General features: G+C 39.4%; 1 protein-coding gene across 7 annotated transcripts in view; it reads left to right on the plus strand.

The window, feature by feature from the left end:
- Positions 1-18174, plus strand: part of L3MBTL3 (L3MBTL histone methyl-lysine binding protein 3) — a 111799-nt gene that overhangs the window by 83654 nt on the left and 9971 nt on the right. For all 7 annotated transcript variants that reach the window (XM_059400706.1, XM_059400712.1, XM_059400708.1 and 4 more), the window contains one exon: positions 10128-10207. In XM_059400706.1, the coding sequence (XP_059256689.1) occupies positions 10128-10207 (80 nt within the window). The remainder of the gene's footprint in view (positions 1-10127; positions 10208-18174) is intronic.

Raw genomic sequence — 18174 nt, forward strand, 5'->3', positions numbered from 1 at the left:
CTGATTACCACTGTGGACAGCAGGGACAGTCCTGCTGCAACCACTCTGGGAGTCTGTGTAAAACACACAGTCTCGAAGTTTGCCCACCGGGAGGCTGAAGGAACAGAGCTATTTAAACAGCGGTTACCTTCAGTCCCAGAGTGAGGCTGCCAGGGGAGGAACACACAGTCATTTCCCTGCACATCAGCCCTGTTGCACACTGAGCAAGGAATGCATATAGGGAGGCGGAGTGGGAAAGACTGTGGAGCTGGCGCCATGGCTGGAAGGGGGTGCTGTCCAGCAGACACGGGCTGGGCATTGACCGCGGCTGCTCTGCCACCCGTCACCACCCCCTCCTTCACCTGTTTCAAATGCCAGAGGGTCCCCAGGCATTGCTTTTGATCTGGAAGCTGACACAGCCAGGCCAGATAAAGTAACAATGCAAGGAATGTGTATATCCTTTTCAGACCGGGACCGTTATTGTAAGGGCAAGTTGGCAGGCCACCTGCTCAGGCTGGGTGTGGGGACAACTAATGTTCCACGGCAGTAGCTCCTAGACTTTGCATCAGAGTCCCAGGGACCTTCTGAGAATTCAGATTTGGGGGCCCGGGCCAGCCCCACCAGAATCTTCCAGACTAGAAACCAAGAGTATGCATTTGAAAATTTGTTTGTTTGTCCCTGCTTGACACCTGCAGTGATTCTCCATTACTCTTGAGATGGAGACCGTAATTCTGAGCCTGGCCTGGAAGGTCCTGTGTTCTCTGGCCCCTCTTGCCCATCTCTGCCAGGCTCGTTTTTAAACTTGATGCTTTAACCACTGTGGTTCTCAGTCATCCTTTGCTCTCTGCCTAAAGCCTCCAGGTCTGTCATCTCCTAGCTCATCTCTCATTTTGCAGGCTTCAAGTTCATATCATTCCCTTGGGGAAGCTTTATCTGATCTGCTGGAGTGTAGTTCAGGTTCCTCATTATGCTCCTTCACAGCACACAGCCCAATAACGCTGTCGGTTTCAGTTATATACTTCTGAGTCTGTGTACTTTGCTTGACAGTAAGTTCCATAAAGGCTGGGGCTACATCTTCTCTGGTTCTCTGAGACACCCCAGCACAGAACATGCTACCTGGCACCCAGTAAGGATGCAAGGTGACCTCAAAACATCCACCAGCCTTCAAAGGAGACAGATCAGTTATATAATCTAAGAGGCAACTGCTGTATGAACTTTTTGTTCTGGTGAAACAGCTACATTCTTCACTGTTGTAAGGTCTCCACACTGGGTATCTATTAAATGACTAGATGAACCCCCAATACTGGCATACATACTAGCACTCTTTTATAAATTTGGCAGTGCTTCCCAAAATGCTGTTGTTTTAATTCCTGTCCCACATAGGAAATGCTACCTTTTTCATTCTCTACAGGAAATGAAATTTTCATTTCATATACTGCAGAAATGACAGCATTTATAGGGCAAAGGGAGTGAATGGGGCCGCCTCTTATGACCAGATGGGGGCACTTGTAAGCAGGGACTCAGGGTATCCTGGCTGGTAAGCTCCACCCCACATTAAGATGGCTTCCCTGTGAGTCCTTTTATAGCTGTGTTAAATATTTTTTTTTAAAGATTTTATTTATTTATTTGACAGACAGAGATCACAAGTAGGCAGAGAGGCAGGCAGAGAGAGAGAGAGAGAGAGGGAAGCAGGCTCCCTGCTGAGCAGAGAGCCCGACGTGGGGCTCGATCCTAGGACCCTGAAATCATGACCTGAGCCGAAGGCAGCGGCTTAACCCACTGAGCCACCCAGGCGCCCCAGCTGTGTTAAATATTTTGATCTGTTTTCCTACAGCAGTACATCAAACCCAAAGGGATGGTTGGGTTATGTGAATTCCTGATGTGTATTTAGATAGAAATGTGAGTCTGCAATCCTTTTCCAGTTAGCCAATGATTCCTCAGACGTGTAGGGAGTGTCTGCGTTGTGCCTAGTGTTCTCGTTGAGATGTTTCCCTCACTTGGGAGAGCGACAGCAGTGTCCCTGCCCTCACAGCACTCCTCGCCACAAGATGGTGAGTCAGGGGCTTTCCCAGTCCAGTCAGGGGCCAACTTTTCCCGGGGACTGGGACCTGAAGTCTCTGCATGTCTACCACTGAGTAAAAGTATGTGTGTATTTCCTCTACATCTTAATAAACCTGGGTTTCAAACTTTGTTTTGCATCAGACTCATCAGATGTTTGTTAAAATGCAGCTTTCAAAGTACCATCTCCAGAGTTAACAGATTCAGGAAGTATAAGGTGCATCCCAGTTCATTTTTAACAAGCGCCCCCAGGAGATGGATGCAAATGATCTTGACACTAGGCTTAGAGAATTATTATTCAGTATAAAGACCCCTCTCTGGAGTAATAATTCACAGTGTGTTACCCATCAGAGAACATCGGCATCTATCCCACATAGGCTCATTTTCGTGAAATCTACCCTACAGCTGCTTGTAATTGTGTTTCTAAATTAGGTGCTATCTCTTAAAAATCGTGGAATGCTCTAAGCTCCCATGTTGTTTAAGCCTGCTTAGACATAACCACAGAAACACAGTAAAACATGTTTTAAATATCTGCTAAATGCTTGTGTTACCTTGCAGGGCAAAAGCCCATTGCCAATCTAAAGCCAGTGAAAAATTTCAGTCTGTTCAGCTCATTAGAGGCCATTAAAATGGCTTCTCAAGTTGTAGGACCAGTGTTTCTGCTCAGAATTACAGAGAGCAGTTGTAGGAATTGCAACTATTAATCTGATTTATATTTCTAGGATGAATCCGATTTGCCAGTCACTCCAAGAGCTAGTCTGCACACACACTTGAGAAGGGCTCTATTAAACAGATGGAACACAAGCTAACAGAAATATGAAACTATAAGCATACAAAAATCTCTTTACTTTGCAGAACTGCAAGATCAAAGAGAGTAACATTAATTTAGAGCCAGAAGTTCTAAAAGATTACAAATGCTAATTAAGAATCTTTTGGAACTTTGTTTTGCTTTTTGAGGCTTTCTGAGCCTGAGGGTTTGTTGTTGGAATTGGAGAAAGTCCCTTTTGATGACTAGGCATTACCTGCCCTATAAAGCCTGTTTCCTCTGTCAGCAGGCTGCCAGATACAGATCAGGAGTGGTGCAAGTTTAAAAATATTCCAGCTTCTGGGAACCTGAGTCAAATCTGTGTGGTTGTTTGTGTGCACTAAAGAGAAGCTCAGTTTTAGTTAAAACACTCACAGTTCTTTTTTTTGTTTTTGTTTTTAAGATTTTATTTATTTATTTGACAGAGAGCAGGATCACAAGTAGGCAGAGAGGCAGGCAGAGGGAGAGGGGGAAGCAGGCTCCCCGCTGAGCAGTGAGCCCAATGAGGGCCTCAACCCCAGGACCCCAGGATCATGACTTGAGCCAAAGGCAGAGGCCCAACCCACTGAGCCACCCAGGTGCCCCAACACTCACAGTTCTTATGCCGACCACTGGGACACCAAGGGAATCATTCGAGTGTTAAGGAAGCGATGACTCTGTTGTTGTATGTCGGTGAAGTCGGGGGAACAATACTGAATTGGGTTTTATTTTATTCCCTTGAACAGCACTAATTCCTGACTCAGATGACTCTTATATATAGTAGAAAAGCAACAACATCTGTTTACTTTTCTTCGACAACGTAAAAGCTGTGCAGTCTTGCTCTTCTTATAATATGTGGTCTTTGTTCCCCAATGCTCACCTCATTGGTTAGGGCTTTACATTTTATAAGAGGATTGATCAGTTAATTGCTGAATTAGTTTTTCTGGGGGTCTTTCCTTGGCATTTGATAATATCCACTGTTTTGCCTCATTGTATTACTTTTCTTCATTAACATGTTCCTTATGCTAAATGCTAATTTATTGGGCTTATTAACCAAAATCTTTTATTTTTAGACATTAGATAAATAGTAAACCATGTCTCCCTCCCTTAGGCCGTGTTTATGAAGACAATATTAAAACCACTGCTAGGGGGGCGCCTGGGTGGCTCAGTGGGTTAAGCCGCTGCCTTTGGCTCAGGTCATGATCTCAGGGTCCTGGGATTGAGTCCTGCATTGGGCTCTCTGCTCAGCGGGGAGCCTGCTTCCTCCTCTCTCTACCTGCCTCTCTGCCTACTTGTGATCTCTCTCTGTCAAATAAATAAATAAAAATCTTAAAAAAAAAAAAAAAAAAAACCACTGCTAGGGGTGGCTGGGTGGCTCAGTCAGTTAAGCATCTGACTCTTGATTTTGGCTCAGGATTTGATCTCAGAGCTGTGATCTCGGGGTCCTGAGATTGAGCCCCATGTGGGGCTCTGTGCTCAGTGGGGAGTCTGCCTGTCTCTCTCTCTGCCTCTGCCCCCACATGCATGCACTTGCTTGCTCTCTCTTGCATGCCCACCTCCCTCCTCTCTCTCTCTCTCTAAAATAAATAAATAAACCTTTAAGATGGGATTGGAAGGCAGACAAACCATACGTGACTCTTAATCTCAGAAAACAAACTGAGGGTTGCTGGGGGAGGGGGGATGGGAGAACGGGAGTGGGGTTATGGACATTGGGGAGGGTATGTGCTATGGTGAGTGCTGTGAAGTGTGTAAACCTGGCGATTCACAGACCTGTACCCCTGGGGATAAAAATATATTATATGTTTATAAAAAAAAAAAAAGACTATTCAGATGTTAACCATAGACGTAAAAGTTTTAATGTGACTTGTTTCATTTGCCATCTTTTCTGAGTCCTTTTGAAGAGGATGTGCTGAGGCTGTGCGTGCTCGCTCTCCTCTTCATTTGTAGGAGGCATTTGGAGACACCTCAAGTAATCTTTTATAATTCCTCTAAAGTATAAACCCAGAGATTCTCTTTATTGGATTTTTTTTTTCCTGTGAGTGACCTCAGCCCAGAAATTTAGCCAAAAAAAAAAAAAAAAAGGAATTTGCTTCCTCTAAAGTATAAACCCGGAGATTCTCTTTATTGCATTTTTTTTTCCTGTGAGTGACCTCAGCCCAGAAATTTAGCAAAAAAAAAAAAGGAATTTGCTGGGGGCATGCAAAAAAGACCTTTTCACATTCAACACAGAAATGCCTGTATTTTTTTATAGGGCCCTCAGCCCTCGCTGCTGCAGTCACTGTGTTGCCTCTTGTTACGAGGGAATACAGGTAACTTTTCAGCTCTAACAAAAACCCCTCTGCGACTAGAATGAGCTGCTGGAGAGAGAGAAGGTGGGGTTCTTTCAAGCTAAGAGCCAAACCAAACTCTTGCTGGATTTTGAAGTATAGCTGAAATCCCCAAATTGAAGCAAAGTAATTGTTTCACGTTTTTTCAATATTGTTTTTAACATACTGGGGACTAATGGAAGGATAATTGTCTAGGGATTGTTTTTAAATGAAAAATAAGCAAACTTGAAGAAATGTAGCACTTTGCATTCAAATGTATCCTGTTACTATGTATTTACCCTTCTGATGTTTGTTTTGCTAATAATTACCACAAAGTATATTTAGAGTAAGATAGTAAGACATCTAAAACATGATACATAATTACAGAGAAAAAGAGGATGCTGACTCATGTAAGGAATGCATTTTTGCACTCGAGTGGATTTCACTGTCTTAATTAAAAGCCTAAAGAGTATTCTTGAGTAAGATTTAAGCTGTGGTTATATTTCAATTCAGACTAAAGAAATATTGAAATAAATTGGTACTTGAAAATTCTAAAACTTCAAGAGAAATCGCTGTATTACTCGTCCTTTTCTAGGGGTTTTTTACCCACATTAGCTCACTTAATCTTCACAGTGCCTTATATGGGGCTAGGTGCTATTATTACATCATCATTCAAAAATGTAGAACCTCTCTTGGTTACAGTACACAGCTAGTCAATAGCAGACCCAGATTACAGTCCAGGCCATCTGGCTGCAGTCTGGCTCATAACTTTTTCTAAAAGTTGTTTTAAAACTTGAAGAAAACAGGTGACAGTAGGTGATTTTATCCCAAAATGTAAGTAATTCTTTTTTTATATATAAGTTTATTTATTTATTTTCAGAAAAACAGTATGCATTATTTTTTCACCACACCCGGTGCTCCATGCAATCCGCACCCTCCATAATACCCACCACCCGGTACCCCAACCTCCCCCCACCCCCGCCGCCACTTCAAACCCCTCAGATTGTTTTTCGGAGTCCATAGCCTCTCATGGTTCACCTCCCCTTCCAATTTCTCCCAACTCCATTCTCCTCTCTAACACCCCTTGTCCTCCGTGCTATTTGTTATGCTCCACAAATAAGTAAGACCATATGATAATTGACTCTCTCTGCTTGACTTATTTCACTCAGCATCATCTCTTCCAGTCCCGTCCATGTTGCTACAAAAGTTGGGTATTCATCCTTTCTGATGGAGGCATAATACTCCATAGTGTATATGGACCACATCTTCCTTATCCATTCGTCCGTTGAAGGGCATCTTGGTTCTTTCCATAGTTTGGTGACCGTGGCCATTGCTGCTATAAACATTGGGGTACAGATGGCCCTTCTTTTCACAACATCTGTATCTTTGGGGTAAATACCCAGGAGTGCAATTGCAGAGTCAATTCTTAAATAGTAGAAGCTGCCATTGATCATGCTCCTGCTTCTGTGTCTGGCTGGAGACAGCATTTTCTATTCATTATTTTATTGAGTCTCAAAATGCCGTTGAGGAAAAGGATTTATTACCCTCATTTTACAGATGATACAGCTGGGAAGTAGGGAAGTTAAGTAACTTGGTGAAGATCATTTAGAACTAAGTAGCAGAACTGATGTTGGATCAAGGTCTGTTTACTTCCAGAGACCATCTACGTGACCACTCCATGTTCTGATTCCCTATACCCCTGTCCCCTGCTCCTTCCTAAATGAAATTTTTGGCACTGGAAAGTGTTGATCAAGGGGAGAAAATAGAAGTGTTTTTCTGTACTACTAAAACACAACATCAAAATACTTGGTTGTCTTTTTTTAAAGAAATCTGTCAAGAAGCATATCAGTACCATATTCCAGAGCGTATTATAAAGTTATCACAGAGTTGAAGCATTCTGATAATAAACATTTTTTTTGTCTTTAATTGGAAGATCTGTGCCGCTAGAAAAACTCTGTGCTTAGGAAATTGAAATTCTAGATCAAGGATTTCATTTTTGCGCAGAGGAAGAGACCCATCATGGCACCCCTTGAGTAAGAATTGGCCATGAAACCCCTCACCTTGTAGGAGGGAGAAATATTGGTTGCCCAAATGAGAGACCAATTTTTATTTTAAATAAAATACAAAACAAATAAAAATGAGTCAGATTCTTCATGCCCAACCTTGTCACTAGAAGACAGGTAGACTGTTTCCTGGAGAAATGCAAGGGTAAAAACCAGCTAATAATTAAATCTGATTATGGATTTTGGTGTCAGTAAGACCTGGTGTTATACTTGTCCTACAAATTTGACATTATCCTCTTAAGTTTCAGTGGCTATAAGAACAGAATCTTCTTCCAGCAATTATTATGAAACATTGGACATGTAAAGATCTCAAACAGCCTTTGGTGCATAGTATGTTCTTGTAACTTTTCTTATTGTTAACTGCTCCCACATTTCTAGATGTGCTTAATCTAGATTAAGTGGTTCTCTTCAGTGGTTCTGTTCATCCATTTATTTAATAATGCTTATTCTAGTAGACTGCTCAGGTGAACCCACTGCCCTACCCCTCCAACTTCCTAGCTCAATGACATACCATGTAGAACCCCATAGGGGTTTAGTCACTTTTAATTTTAAGGAATTAGCAGAATCAATCTATTAATTGGAAATGAAACATTCAGTAGACATTTCTTCCAGAATCCTTTACTTGAATTGTGTTTGGCAAAGAGGAATATTCATGTTTATATATTCCCAAGTTTATATGGGTTCAGTTTAATGACATATTGTGAGTTGCAGTAGGGAAAATGGAAACTGAATAAGCTTCTGTAATGCAGCTAAATAAATAATAGAAAAACAGATGGCTTCCATTTTGCTTCTCTGGGGATGGATTACAGCAGATTCAGCCCTAAAGAAACTTTCTGGGTCAGAGGTCTTATTTTCCTTTTCCATCTCCATTCTCTCCAATCAGATGGTCCTTGTCTTCCATTTCATGAGATAAATCATTGACATTGTATTTGGGCATAAGAATACAATAGGACTTGGCTCATATTTAAGTCTTCTATCTTTATTTTAACAAAACTTACTTTAAAGGAATGTTGTGCTTTATTAAAACCACAAAAATATGAAACTTATTAATGGACAATTCTGATCATGAAAATGAAAATATTTGAAAAATTCTGAGACTTAATTTTAGCCTTCAATCTCAGTTTTTCTTTCTTTTTCTTTTTTTTTTCTTTTAACCATTCATTAGAGCTTTTAGGAAATCTACAATAACTAATTAGGAATTATTGACTCTGAAAAAAGGCCAGCTTTAGTTATATCACTATAATACGACTTTTTTTCTCATATTAAGATAGTTGTGCACAAACAACTTTTCAGTAGTCAAACTACTGGGATAGACTTGTGGACTCAGAATATTATTTCTAAATTTATTATTAAACAAGTTCAGAAGTTCATAGAAGCTGATTTTAACATAGGAAGCTGATTTTAGCATGTTGTAATTACCACATGTAGCTCCAGCACAGTTTTTACAGAGAAGACAGTTTTCAATTAATGTCATCAGTTAATGTCCTTCCCCAGTTATCAGTGATTTTCTTATTTTTCCCCATATTTCCATCTCCACATTTTATGGAGTAATGATTATCTCTCCATAATCATTTAATTGATTGCACTTAGAAGGAGATCTGTTTATATTTTGTATTAACAGTGGTTTGTCCCCATTCTCAAATAAGCAAGTTTTCTTCAGCATTTGTGCTAAGTTGTTTTTAGCATGAACTTATTAGCCAGGGAGCACAGATCTCAATGAAATTTCACACGTGTCCATGGAAATGATCTTTCTAAGAAATAGTGAACATGTATTTATAGCATACTTACTATGTTTGAATTGTTGTGTTAAATTATCATCATTCAAGTGGAGAATAAATTAGTGCCTTTGTAATTAAGATCACATATCTTCTTTATATTTTCTTGGGATACTTGGTTTCAAATGTGTTACCTTTTTTCTTAAAACTTTACAGTAGAAGTATGATCTGGATCTTTCAGAAACTCATAAAGGTGACAATACATGAGAAACAGTAGGACATCATAAATGCAGAGTATTATAAGGCATTGAAGTGTGTAAACCAGGGATCATAACCTCGACAATACCAGGAAATTGGAGATTGGGGTGTATTTTAAACTCTGGGAGTGGAAAAATTAGGTTGAAAAATTTTAAATACTTGAAATTCAGCTTTAAAGAAAATAGAAGTAGTCTGTGCTTGGTTCCCTTTAATGCCTTTTTTGTCCCTGACTTAAGGGTAAAGCTGTGAATTAAGATTGTAATGATTCCATTGTATTTTGGAGCATTTCGGCATGCTTAGATAAGCATCGGGTCATTCCTGGTCAAAAAGAGTTGGAATCAGTTCAGCCTACACATTTGACCTAAGCCAGGAAAAGCTTCCTAGAATTGAGTTTGATTCTCCTGGGCCAATCTCAGGCTCAAGCGCAAATCCCAGAGCTGAGTGTAGTATAAATGCTACTTGATTAAATGGTCTGGACTTTCAAAATGTTTTCTTTCCTTACATTGTAGCTTTACTGTACAGTAAAGTAAAATTCTTCATGAATACATGTCCCAGTGTGAAGTTGAGTTATTCGATAGCTGAATTTGACAGAAAAGTTCACCTTAATAGCATTCTTAGCTTTAAAAATATTTCTGAACTATAAATCAAAATTGGTAATGAAGAAAATGGATGTTTATAGATGTTTTAGTAGGAATTGCTTCTTCGTAGAACTGAAAATCCTTTCAAACATTTTAGTGGTTTTAAGTGGTTCATGTGTTTTTTTCGTTGTTTTGTTTTGTTGATCTTTTAAAGTTTCAAGTTTTTATTTAAATTTTAAGTAGTTAACATATAGTGTAATATTAGTTTCAGGAGTAGAATTCAGTGATTTATCACTTACTTACCTGTCACAGTTGCTGAGATGCAATGCTGAACTATTCTTTAAAGTGCATCTATTACAAAATATTGATACACCTGTTTTTCTCAGAGACCAGCATGCTGATGATGTCAAGGAGGACTTTGAAGAGCGGACAGACAGTGAAATGAGGACGTCGCAGGAAGCCAGAGGTAGCCATAATAATCTCATTGTATCGATGGGTATTACTACTAATACTCAACTATCAGACTTGACTAGAGTATAGTAGCCACTTCTGTATTAAAGATAAACTTTATTTAGTTGGTTTATTCAGTTATAACAGGCTCTAAAACTTTATTGTTCAGGATAAAGGTATAGTTGACCTTGTGCAACGTGGGTTTGAACTGTGTAGGTCCACTCACACATGGCCTTTTTTTTTTCCCCCAGTAAATACAGTACAGTCCTATAAGTGTATTTTCTCTTCTTTATGATTTCCTTAATAGTGTTTTCTTTTCTCTAACTCACTGTATTATAAGAATACAGTATTGGATACATATAATAAGTGTAGGTAATAGTATAACCTATAATAAGTATAATAAGGTTATCGCTGAGGCTTCTGGTCAACAATGGGCTAATAGTAGTTACATTTGGGGGAATCAAAAGTTATACAGATTAAAAAAAAAAGTTCTACACAGACTTTTGACTGTACAGAGTTTGGTGCCTCTAACCCTTGCATTGTTCAAGGTCAACTATAGTATGTAATTCATAGTGATATGGATTCATTTGTGACCTATATTTATAGTCTCTTTGACATATCTGTGCAATATTATATATAAAATTTGGGCAGCATTCTATTTGGTTCTTGTGATGTATTTTCTATGGTATTGTTGATGTCATTTCCTTCATATGTTTAAAACTCACCTCAGAATGTGTATTGAAATCCAAAGGGAATTAATATGGTCTTAGTCTAACACCACAGAATGAAAAGAAAATCATTTGAACAAATGTTTTAAGTTGTATCGGAGAAAGTGATTTGTCTTCCATCTTTGCTAAAAACACATTACAGTGGCTTAACTAAGTAATGAAGTGGTACTGACGGTTGGTATGGATTGTATTTATGACTTACACATATTATTTTTTTTATGAGAAAATGTAAGCCTGATTGGGATTTTAATGATCTCCCTGGAGGCTTTGCTTTTTCATATGAATTTTTTGCTTTAGATTATCATATGAGATTTGAGAATGGCACCTAAGGACTGTTTGTCTGCAGTGACCTGGTCCATAAGGGATGGCTTGATTTCCATATCTGATTTTTAGAAAGTAGTAACCTGTGATTATTTTAAAGGTTACATTCACTGCTGTCTTCAACATGTTCTGTTGTGTTTAATTTAACACCACATACAAACCCTACAGATGGCCAGGGTTTGAATCTCTGCTCTGCCACCTGCTCACTGTGTGATTTTGGACATGTCACTGAGCACCTCTCCCTGTTTCTGGTTCCTTATCTACCCAGAAGCCTAATGATGGTAACTCCCTCCTCAGGTTGTCATGACGATTAAGTGCTTCTGTCAGTTGTTTCAAACAGTGCCTGGCACATAGTAAGTGCTGTGCAAGTGTTTGATTATTTTAAATGTTTCTGGCCATTTAGAAAGGAAGAAAAACATTTATGAGGATTTTTGTCATCAAGGTACATTGGACTCTCAGATGAAGGTCTCTCTGAAGAGGGTCTCTCTTTGTAAATGGCGGTTAAGATCACAGCCTTCATTCCTCTCAGTGGTACACCTCGCTCTGGGCTTCAGTTTCCTCCTGTGTAAGATTAATGTAGTCCTAACATAGCCATGTCATTAGCTTATCGTGAGGATTAAATGCCCCAGTGGCTAAAGTATTAGCTGGTGGTAGTAGTAGAGTAGTAGTATTGTGGAAGACGTGTTTATTGCATGGAATTCTGTCATCATTGGAAATCCAGATAGAAGCAGAATAGAATCTTCTAGACTCTGAACTTTTTGAGGGAGTAATACTTTGGTAAACTTTTCAGTCTGTTCCTAACTTTGATCCATTTAACTTTTATTGGATTTGCTGAGCTGATTTTGATTATTTTTTTTTCTGGAAATCATCTGGAAAATTACTATTCTCTTAATAGCGAATTTGGCTTGATTAACATACAATATGCATGGTGTTCTCTCTTTGTCTTTTCAAACTTTATGTATTTTTGTCCTGTTTTTCTTGATTTGAATTACCTCAGTTTTTGTTTTATTCTCTCTGGAAACATTACTAGGATTCATATATAACTCTTAATTATTATTCTCACCTGCAAAACCTGTAGTTCAATATGCATATTAAAAATACTGTCTTATTTTTTTGTTAGTGAAAGGGAGAGAGCCTCATAAAATAAGTGCTTTGAGAATTTTTGCACATACGTTCCTAAGTGAGATTTGACAATTAGTATCTCATCCATTTTTAGCCTCTTAAAATGAATTTGATAACTTTCCTTCATTATCGGAGTTTTGAAACATTTTCTATAAAGCTTTCACAAAACTAATTTCATCTGTAGTAAAATCATGCTATGATTGCCAGCTGGTCTTTAAACCCAGGAAACTTCTTTCGGTTGTAATTTTGGTTATGACTTGTGCTCTACTCTCTCTGTTGACTGGCAATACCTATTATTCTTGAGTTAGACCCAGGGGATTATATTTATATTCAAAGTATTTAACAGTTGGTTTGGCATTCAACTTTGCATAAGATAGTTAAAATTAACAGTGGTATTAGTACTGGAGGAGAGTTTTGGATGTTCTCCACTATAGCAAGAGTTACCCTTAGTTGCTGGATCTTATAAAGTCCAGTTAAGAGCCTGGCTGCCTTGGGAGAGGGTGGGATTGGAATGGGGGAGGGGGAGCTTTGTACCAACCAATAGAGAAGTATTTTAGGGTTTTTTTTGTTTTTGGTGTTGGCTTTTGTTTTGATAGGAAGAACAAGCATGGTGAGGGGGAATCGGCGAGAGGGGGGTGGAATCTTTAAGCAGGCTCTACACCCAGCACAGGTCCCAGTGTGGGCTCCATCACACGACCCTGAGATAATGACCTGAGCCAAAATCAAGAGTCAGACACTTAACCAACTGAGCCACCTAGGTACCCTAGTATTTTAGTATCTTCACAACTTCTATATATATTTGATGTTCTAAGCATCTTTAGCAAGTTGGAATATCTTACATAGCTTCTTGCTCTGCCAAGTCTACTACTTACCACCTTTAACACGAATTTTAACAGCAGTGGTTTTTATTTCCCTTCAGTTCCCTGCATTGGCTTGTTCTTTTTCACAGCCTGCTTTTGTTTTGTCGAGGTCCTATCCCCTTGGACCTCACTAAAATCACAAAATTCTTCTGTCCATAAATCAGTGCTCCTCTTCTGAGGTTTTATAGAACTTTTTGTCAGAGGCCCCGTGGTGATTGTTTTCTATTTTAACATTTTTGAGTCCAGAGAATTTTTCTAGGTCTTTTGTGAAGAACACTTACCCCTCAGTGGTCCCATTTGGGTGCTGGAAGAATTCCTCTTGCAAACCTGAGCCTGGAGGTCAGGTAGATAATACTGCACTCTGGGTCCACATTCTTGAGCCTAGTAAAGGTTCACCAGGGATCATTCATAATTCTGTCCTTCCAGTGGTGGAAGGAGCCCTTCCCAAAAGTAGTGCACTGCGTGGTGGTGCAAAGGGGGAGAGGAAGCCCTGTGCAGTGTGTGTATTATTTAGGGTAGAGGAGACTTGAAAGAAGCTACCCTAAGATTCTTTAAAAGGCCAGTAGGATTTAAGACTCAGCAGGCCCATGAGAACTATTTTGCTTGGAGTCATGGAGCAAATTGATATTTAAAAAAAAAAAACAAAATAAAACTTTCTCCTGGGGACGCCTGGGTGGCTCAGTTGGTTGGACGACTGCCTTCAGCCCAGGTCATGATCCTGGAGTCCCGGGATCGAGTCCCACATCGGGCTCCCAGCTCCATGGGGAGTCTGCTTCTCCCTCTGACCTTCTCCTCCCTCATGCTCTCTCTCAAATAAATAAATAAAAAATCTTTAAAAAAAAAAAAAAAAAAACTCTCTCCCTCCTCTGTTTCTTTAGTTAGTTCAAGTTAATTCCATGCAGTATAGGTAATTCTGAGCCCTCTCTTTTTATGATTCTTACCATACAACTGAATTTGACCTTTGGGAAGTTTAACTGAATATAATTTATCACTTTTTCTCCTTTCTTCCTTGCCTCCCCCCTTTTTTTTGGACTTCTGTCTTTTTTACCTTAAAAGAAAAGAAATAACTCATTCCTATCATTGTAGGAAAGCCCATTAATAAAGGATTCTATGACCTGGCCTTCAAGTTTAAACTCTTGTACTCCTGGGAAAGGTATAGTTTTGTTTTCTTTCCTGCAAGCCTTGTTTCTCATGGGTGGCTGATATGCAGAAAGAATTGAATTCTATTTCATAATGTGCTAAATTCTCACTTGAAGAGTCAGGCTTGCTTTTTGCCTCCCTAGCAGTTGGTTTTTGGTTTTTTTTTTTTTTTTTTTTTTTTTTTGGTTGTTAACCTTGAAATGATCCTCAAATATCTTTCAGCCTGAGTTAAGTGTTCTGGAGCTAATCTCATCTCCATTCCTTGATGCTGTGATCTATTTATCTTACCCAATCACTCTTATTGTTCATCTTTTTATATTTAGTCACCAGTTAGTAACTCCATTTAAATTTTTTTTTTTTGACAGATGTATTCCTTTTCTTCTGGCCTTATTCTTTTCCCATTAGGAGCCTATTTTATAGACTCATGGAATATTAGCCTCAAAGGGTATTGACTCCTTTTCATTTTTGCTTTTTATATCCAATACAGTCTCAGTAATTTGCCTTTCTTTCAAAATAGAGATAATTTCTCCCATTTGCTGAGTCGTTCCTGTACGTCAGACACTGGGATAAGCATTTTAAAAATATCATGTGATCCTTACAACAGTCTTGTAACTTTGACTTCACCGAAATTATAGAACTAGTCAGGGGTAGAGCATGAATTGGAGTCCACGTGTATCAGACTTTTAAGCTCACCCTCTTGACCATGACCCTCTCCTCTGTATTAGGAGGCAAAAGATCCAGGGTCACTGTCTGATGCTGTCCCTCTTCACAGAGTGGCTTTGGGTGTCAGGCTTCTGTTTCCTCACCTTAGGGATAGTTACCTCCTAGCACTGGTTTGAAACTAAAATGAAGCAAGACAGTTGGAGCTTTTGGTCTCACTTCTGTCTCTGACTTAAAGGGCTTCTAGAAATGAGTCAGGCAAGAGGTCAGTGGTAACGTAATGCTATCAGCTTTTTGATGTAGTATTCCAGACTTGGAAATAGGAAACCCGCTCAGAGTGGGATCCGATTCCAAACGCAACAGAGAGGGAGGGCTTCTCCTTTTCTCTAGGACTTGCCCTGTTTGGTCAGCCTACCATACAGTGGTTGCACTGGGTCTTAATGGAATGGTCCTGTGGGAAGCAGGTTCTCATGCTCCACTGAGGTGAGGACATCACTTTCTACTAGGAGACTTCATGGTTGGTTTACATGATGTTCCCTATACTGAACATTTATTGTCTTGACATCAGAGGATATTTCTTTTACGATCAGCTTTATCAGAAATGACTTCTTCCGGGGGTTAATTTGTGACTTCACATTTTCCTACCTTAAGCCAAATCAGGGATTTTAATACCTATGCTCTCAACCAGATTGACAGACATGGCGGGCAAATTTGTAGTGGCAGGTTTCTGTTTTGGATAACTACATTATTATGGATTGCACTTCATTTCAAGAAAGTCTGCAAGAATATGCTGTCTTGAGAAGTCATTCACAGTTCCCGATACAGTGTCCATGCTGAGCAATTTCCATATGGTAAATCATAATCATAAATAGGAGGCAGACCTCTATTATTCATTCTCTAGGTATCAACCTAGGAAAACTATCCCTCTCTCGATAATTGCCCAGCAGTCATGCAGTAGCTGCCTAACAGATGCAGTAGCAAGGAAACCATACATATTTCCACCAAGTTACTTATCTTAACACTACTGCCACCTAACATTTTCTTGCTTCCGATATTAAGGAAGCCCAGAAATACCCATCCGTGATAGTCACGAAATAGTAAAAGTCAGTTAGACAATTTCCAGACAAAGTATAAAGTTTCCTAATCATATTTCACTTCTGAAAGGATGAGTAAGAACTGGGCTTAGAAATCCTCCCCGGGCTGTGCCCAACGGTACAAAACTGAGTAGCAGCGAAGAACTGTGGGAGCACAAAATCAGAAGCCAAAGGGGAGGGGAAATGGGTAAATGTTCATTTCTGGGAACTTTAAAACATACAGAAAACTCCTGTAAAAGTGTAATTTACCAGGCAGATAAATAGTTTGAGAAGAGATGGCAAATAGTTTGTGATGGTGGCAGAAATGTCTTCGAGAACAAAGGCTTTGTTTTGTGAAGCACATTGTGTACATTCAGACCTACTCTTCCTTACTAGTGGCACTGAGCCGGCTGCTTGAGCCGAAGCCTTTTGCATTTATTTTAGTCTGATCACATGTTAAAAATAAAAACCTAGAGTCACATTTCTGTGCAACTCAAGGGCTCCGATACACATTCACCTAACTGAAGTTTTCTCTGGTTTTTTGGGTGGGGATCATAGCTAACACTATTATTTTCTGAAGAGATGGGATGTTCTGTGGCTGGGAAATTCTACTTTTGCCCCATTCATCAGAAAACACCACTGGGCCTCAGGACATCATGCAGCATGGAAGAATCAGCAAAAGCAAGGAAAGTCTGAAGTGAAAGATGCGAAGTTTTTATTAGTTTTCGAATGATATGTCTGTCTTAGGCCTCTATAGTGTCAGCTTCAAAGACCTGTGAAGCCATCAGAGATTTGGGATCTTTAGGTGTTTTAGTCATTTCTTCTATGGCTCGGTTGTTTTTATTTTATTTTATTATTTTATTTTATTTTTTAAAGATTTTATTTATTTAGTTGACAAACAGAGATCACAAGTAGGCAGAGAGGCAGGCAAAGAGAGAGGGGAAGCAGGCTCCCTGCTGAGCAGAGAGCCCGGTGCGGGGCTCGATCCCAAGACCCTGGGATCATGACCTGAGCCGAAGGCAGAGGTTTAACCCACTGAGCTGCCCAGGCACCCCTCATTTTTTTTTTCTAAAGAGTAATGATGTTAGCAACATTGGAAATGAACTTAATACGATAGCTTTAGGGGGAAATAGAATGGAACTATTGTGAAGGAGGGAAGAGTGGCAGGTGTTAATAGAATAGAGACATTTGTATCATAAATGTACCACTTTGGAAAAGACTGACACTTAGGTGGTAAGCAATCGGAGGACAGACAAACCATAAAGTGGGCTCTGTAGTGTCACTCTCCTGTGGAACTGGAAATTTCACCATTTCATACTAGCCTGCCGTGTGAAAGATTTTACAAATACCATATTTCAAATAATTGCTAAACTCTTGGTAGTGTCTGAAATTAAGAAATGTTTTTAAATACCCCATGTTTATGCTAAACAAAAACATCTTGAGCTCTGTGAGAAATTTAAAAAGAATAAAAGAATAAAAAACTGTTACAGTCTTATATGTTTGGCTCATAACCTATTCAGTAGAACAGGATAAGAGCCCAAAACCTCATAATCAGTTATATGAGATTGATTAAAAGAAATGGGGCAAGAGGTACCATGATGGATTTTTTTTTTAAGATTTTATTTATTTATTTATTTGACAGAGAGAGAGAGAGAGAGAGAGAGACAGCAAGGGAGGGAAGACAATGAGGGGGAATGAGAGAGGGAGATGCAGGCCTCCCGCTGATCGGGGAGCCCAATGCAGGGCTTGATCCCAGGACCCATGACCCATGATCCCAGGACCATGACCCAAGCCGAAGGCAGACACCCAACAACTGAGCCACCCAGGTGCCCACCATGATGGATTTTTTTTAAAGTATTTGAAGAATTGAAATGTTTCATGTGGGACAGATAAATTTTTCTGTATGAGTTCACTCAGGTGGAACTGGGAACAGAGTGTGTTAACTCCAATAAGAAAGATTTTTTCCCCCTAATAATTACTTTTAAGTTACTTTCTAATATTCAGAACATTTCAAAATTCAGATTAGGCTAGTTTAAGATAAAAGTTATTAAAGAACAACAGTAGAACAATAGGAAATAA

This window comes from Mustela nigripes, chromosome 5, assembly GCF_022355385.1.
Source record: "Mustela nigripes isolate SB6536 chromosome 5, MUSNIG.SB6536, whole genome shotgun sequence".
In the NCBI taxonomy this organism is placed as follows: Eukaryota; Metazoa; Chordata; class Mammalia; order Carnivora; family Mustelidae; genus Mustela; species Mustela nigripes.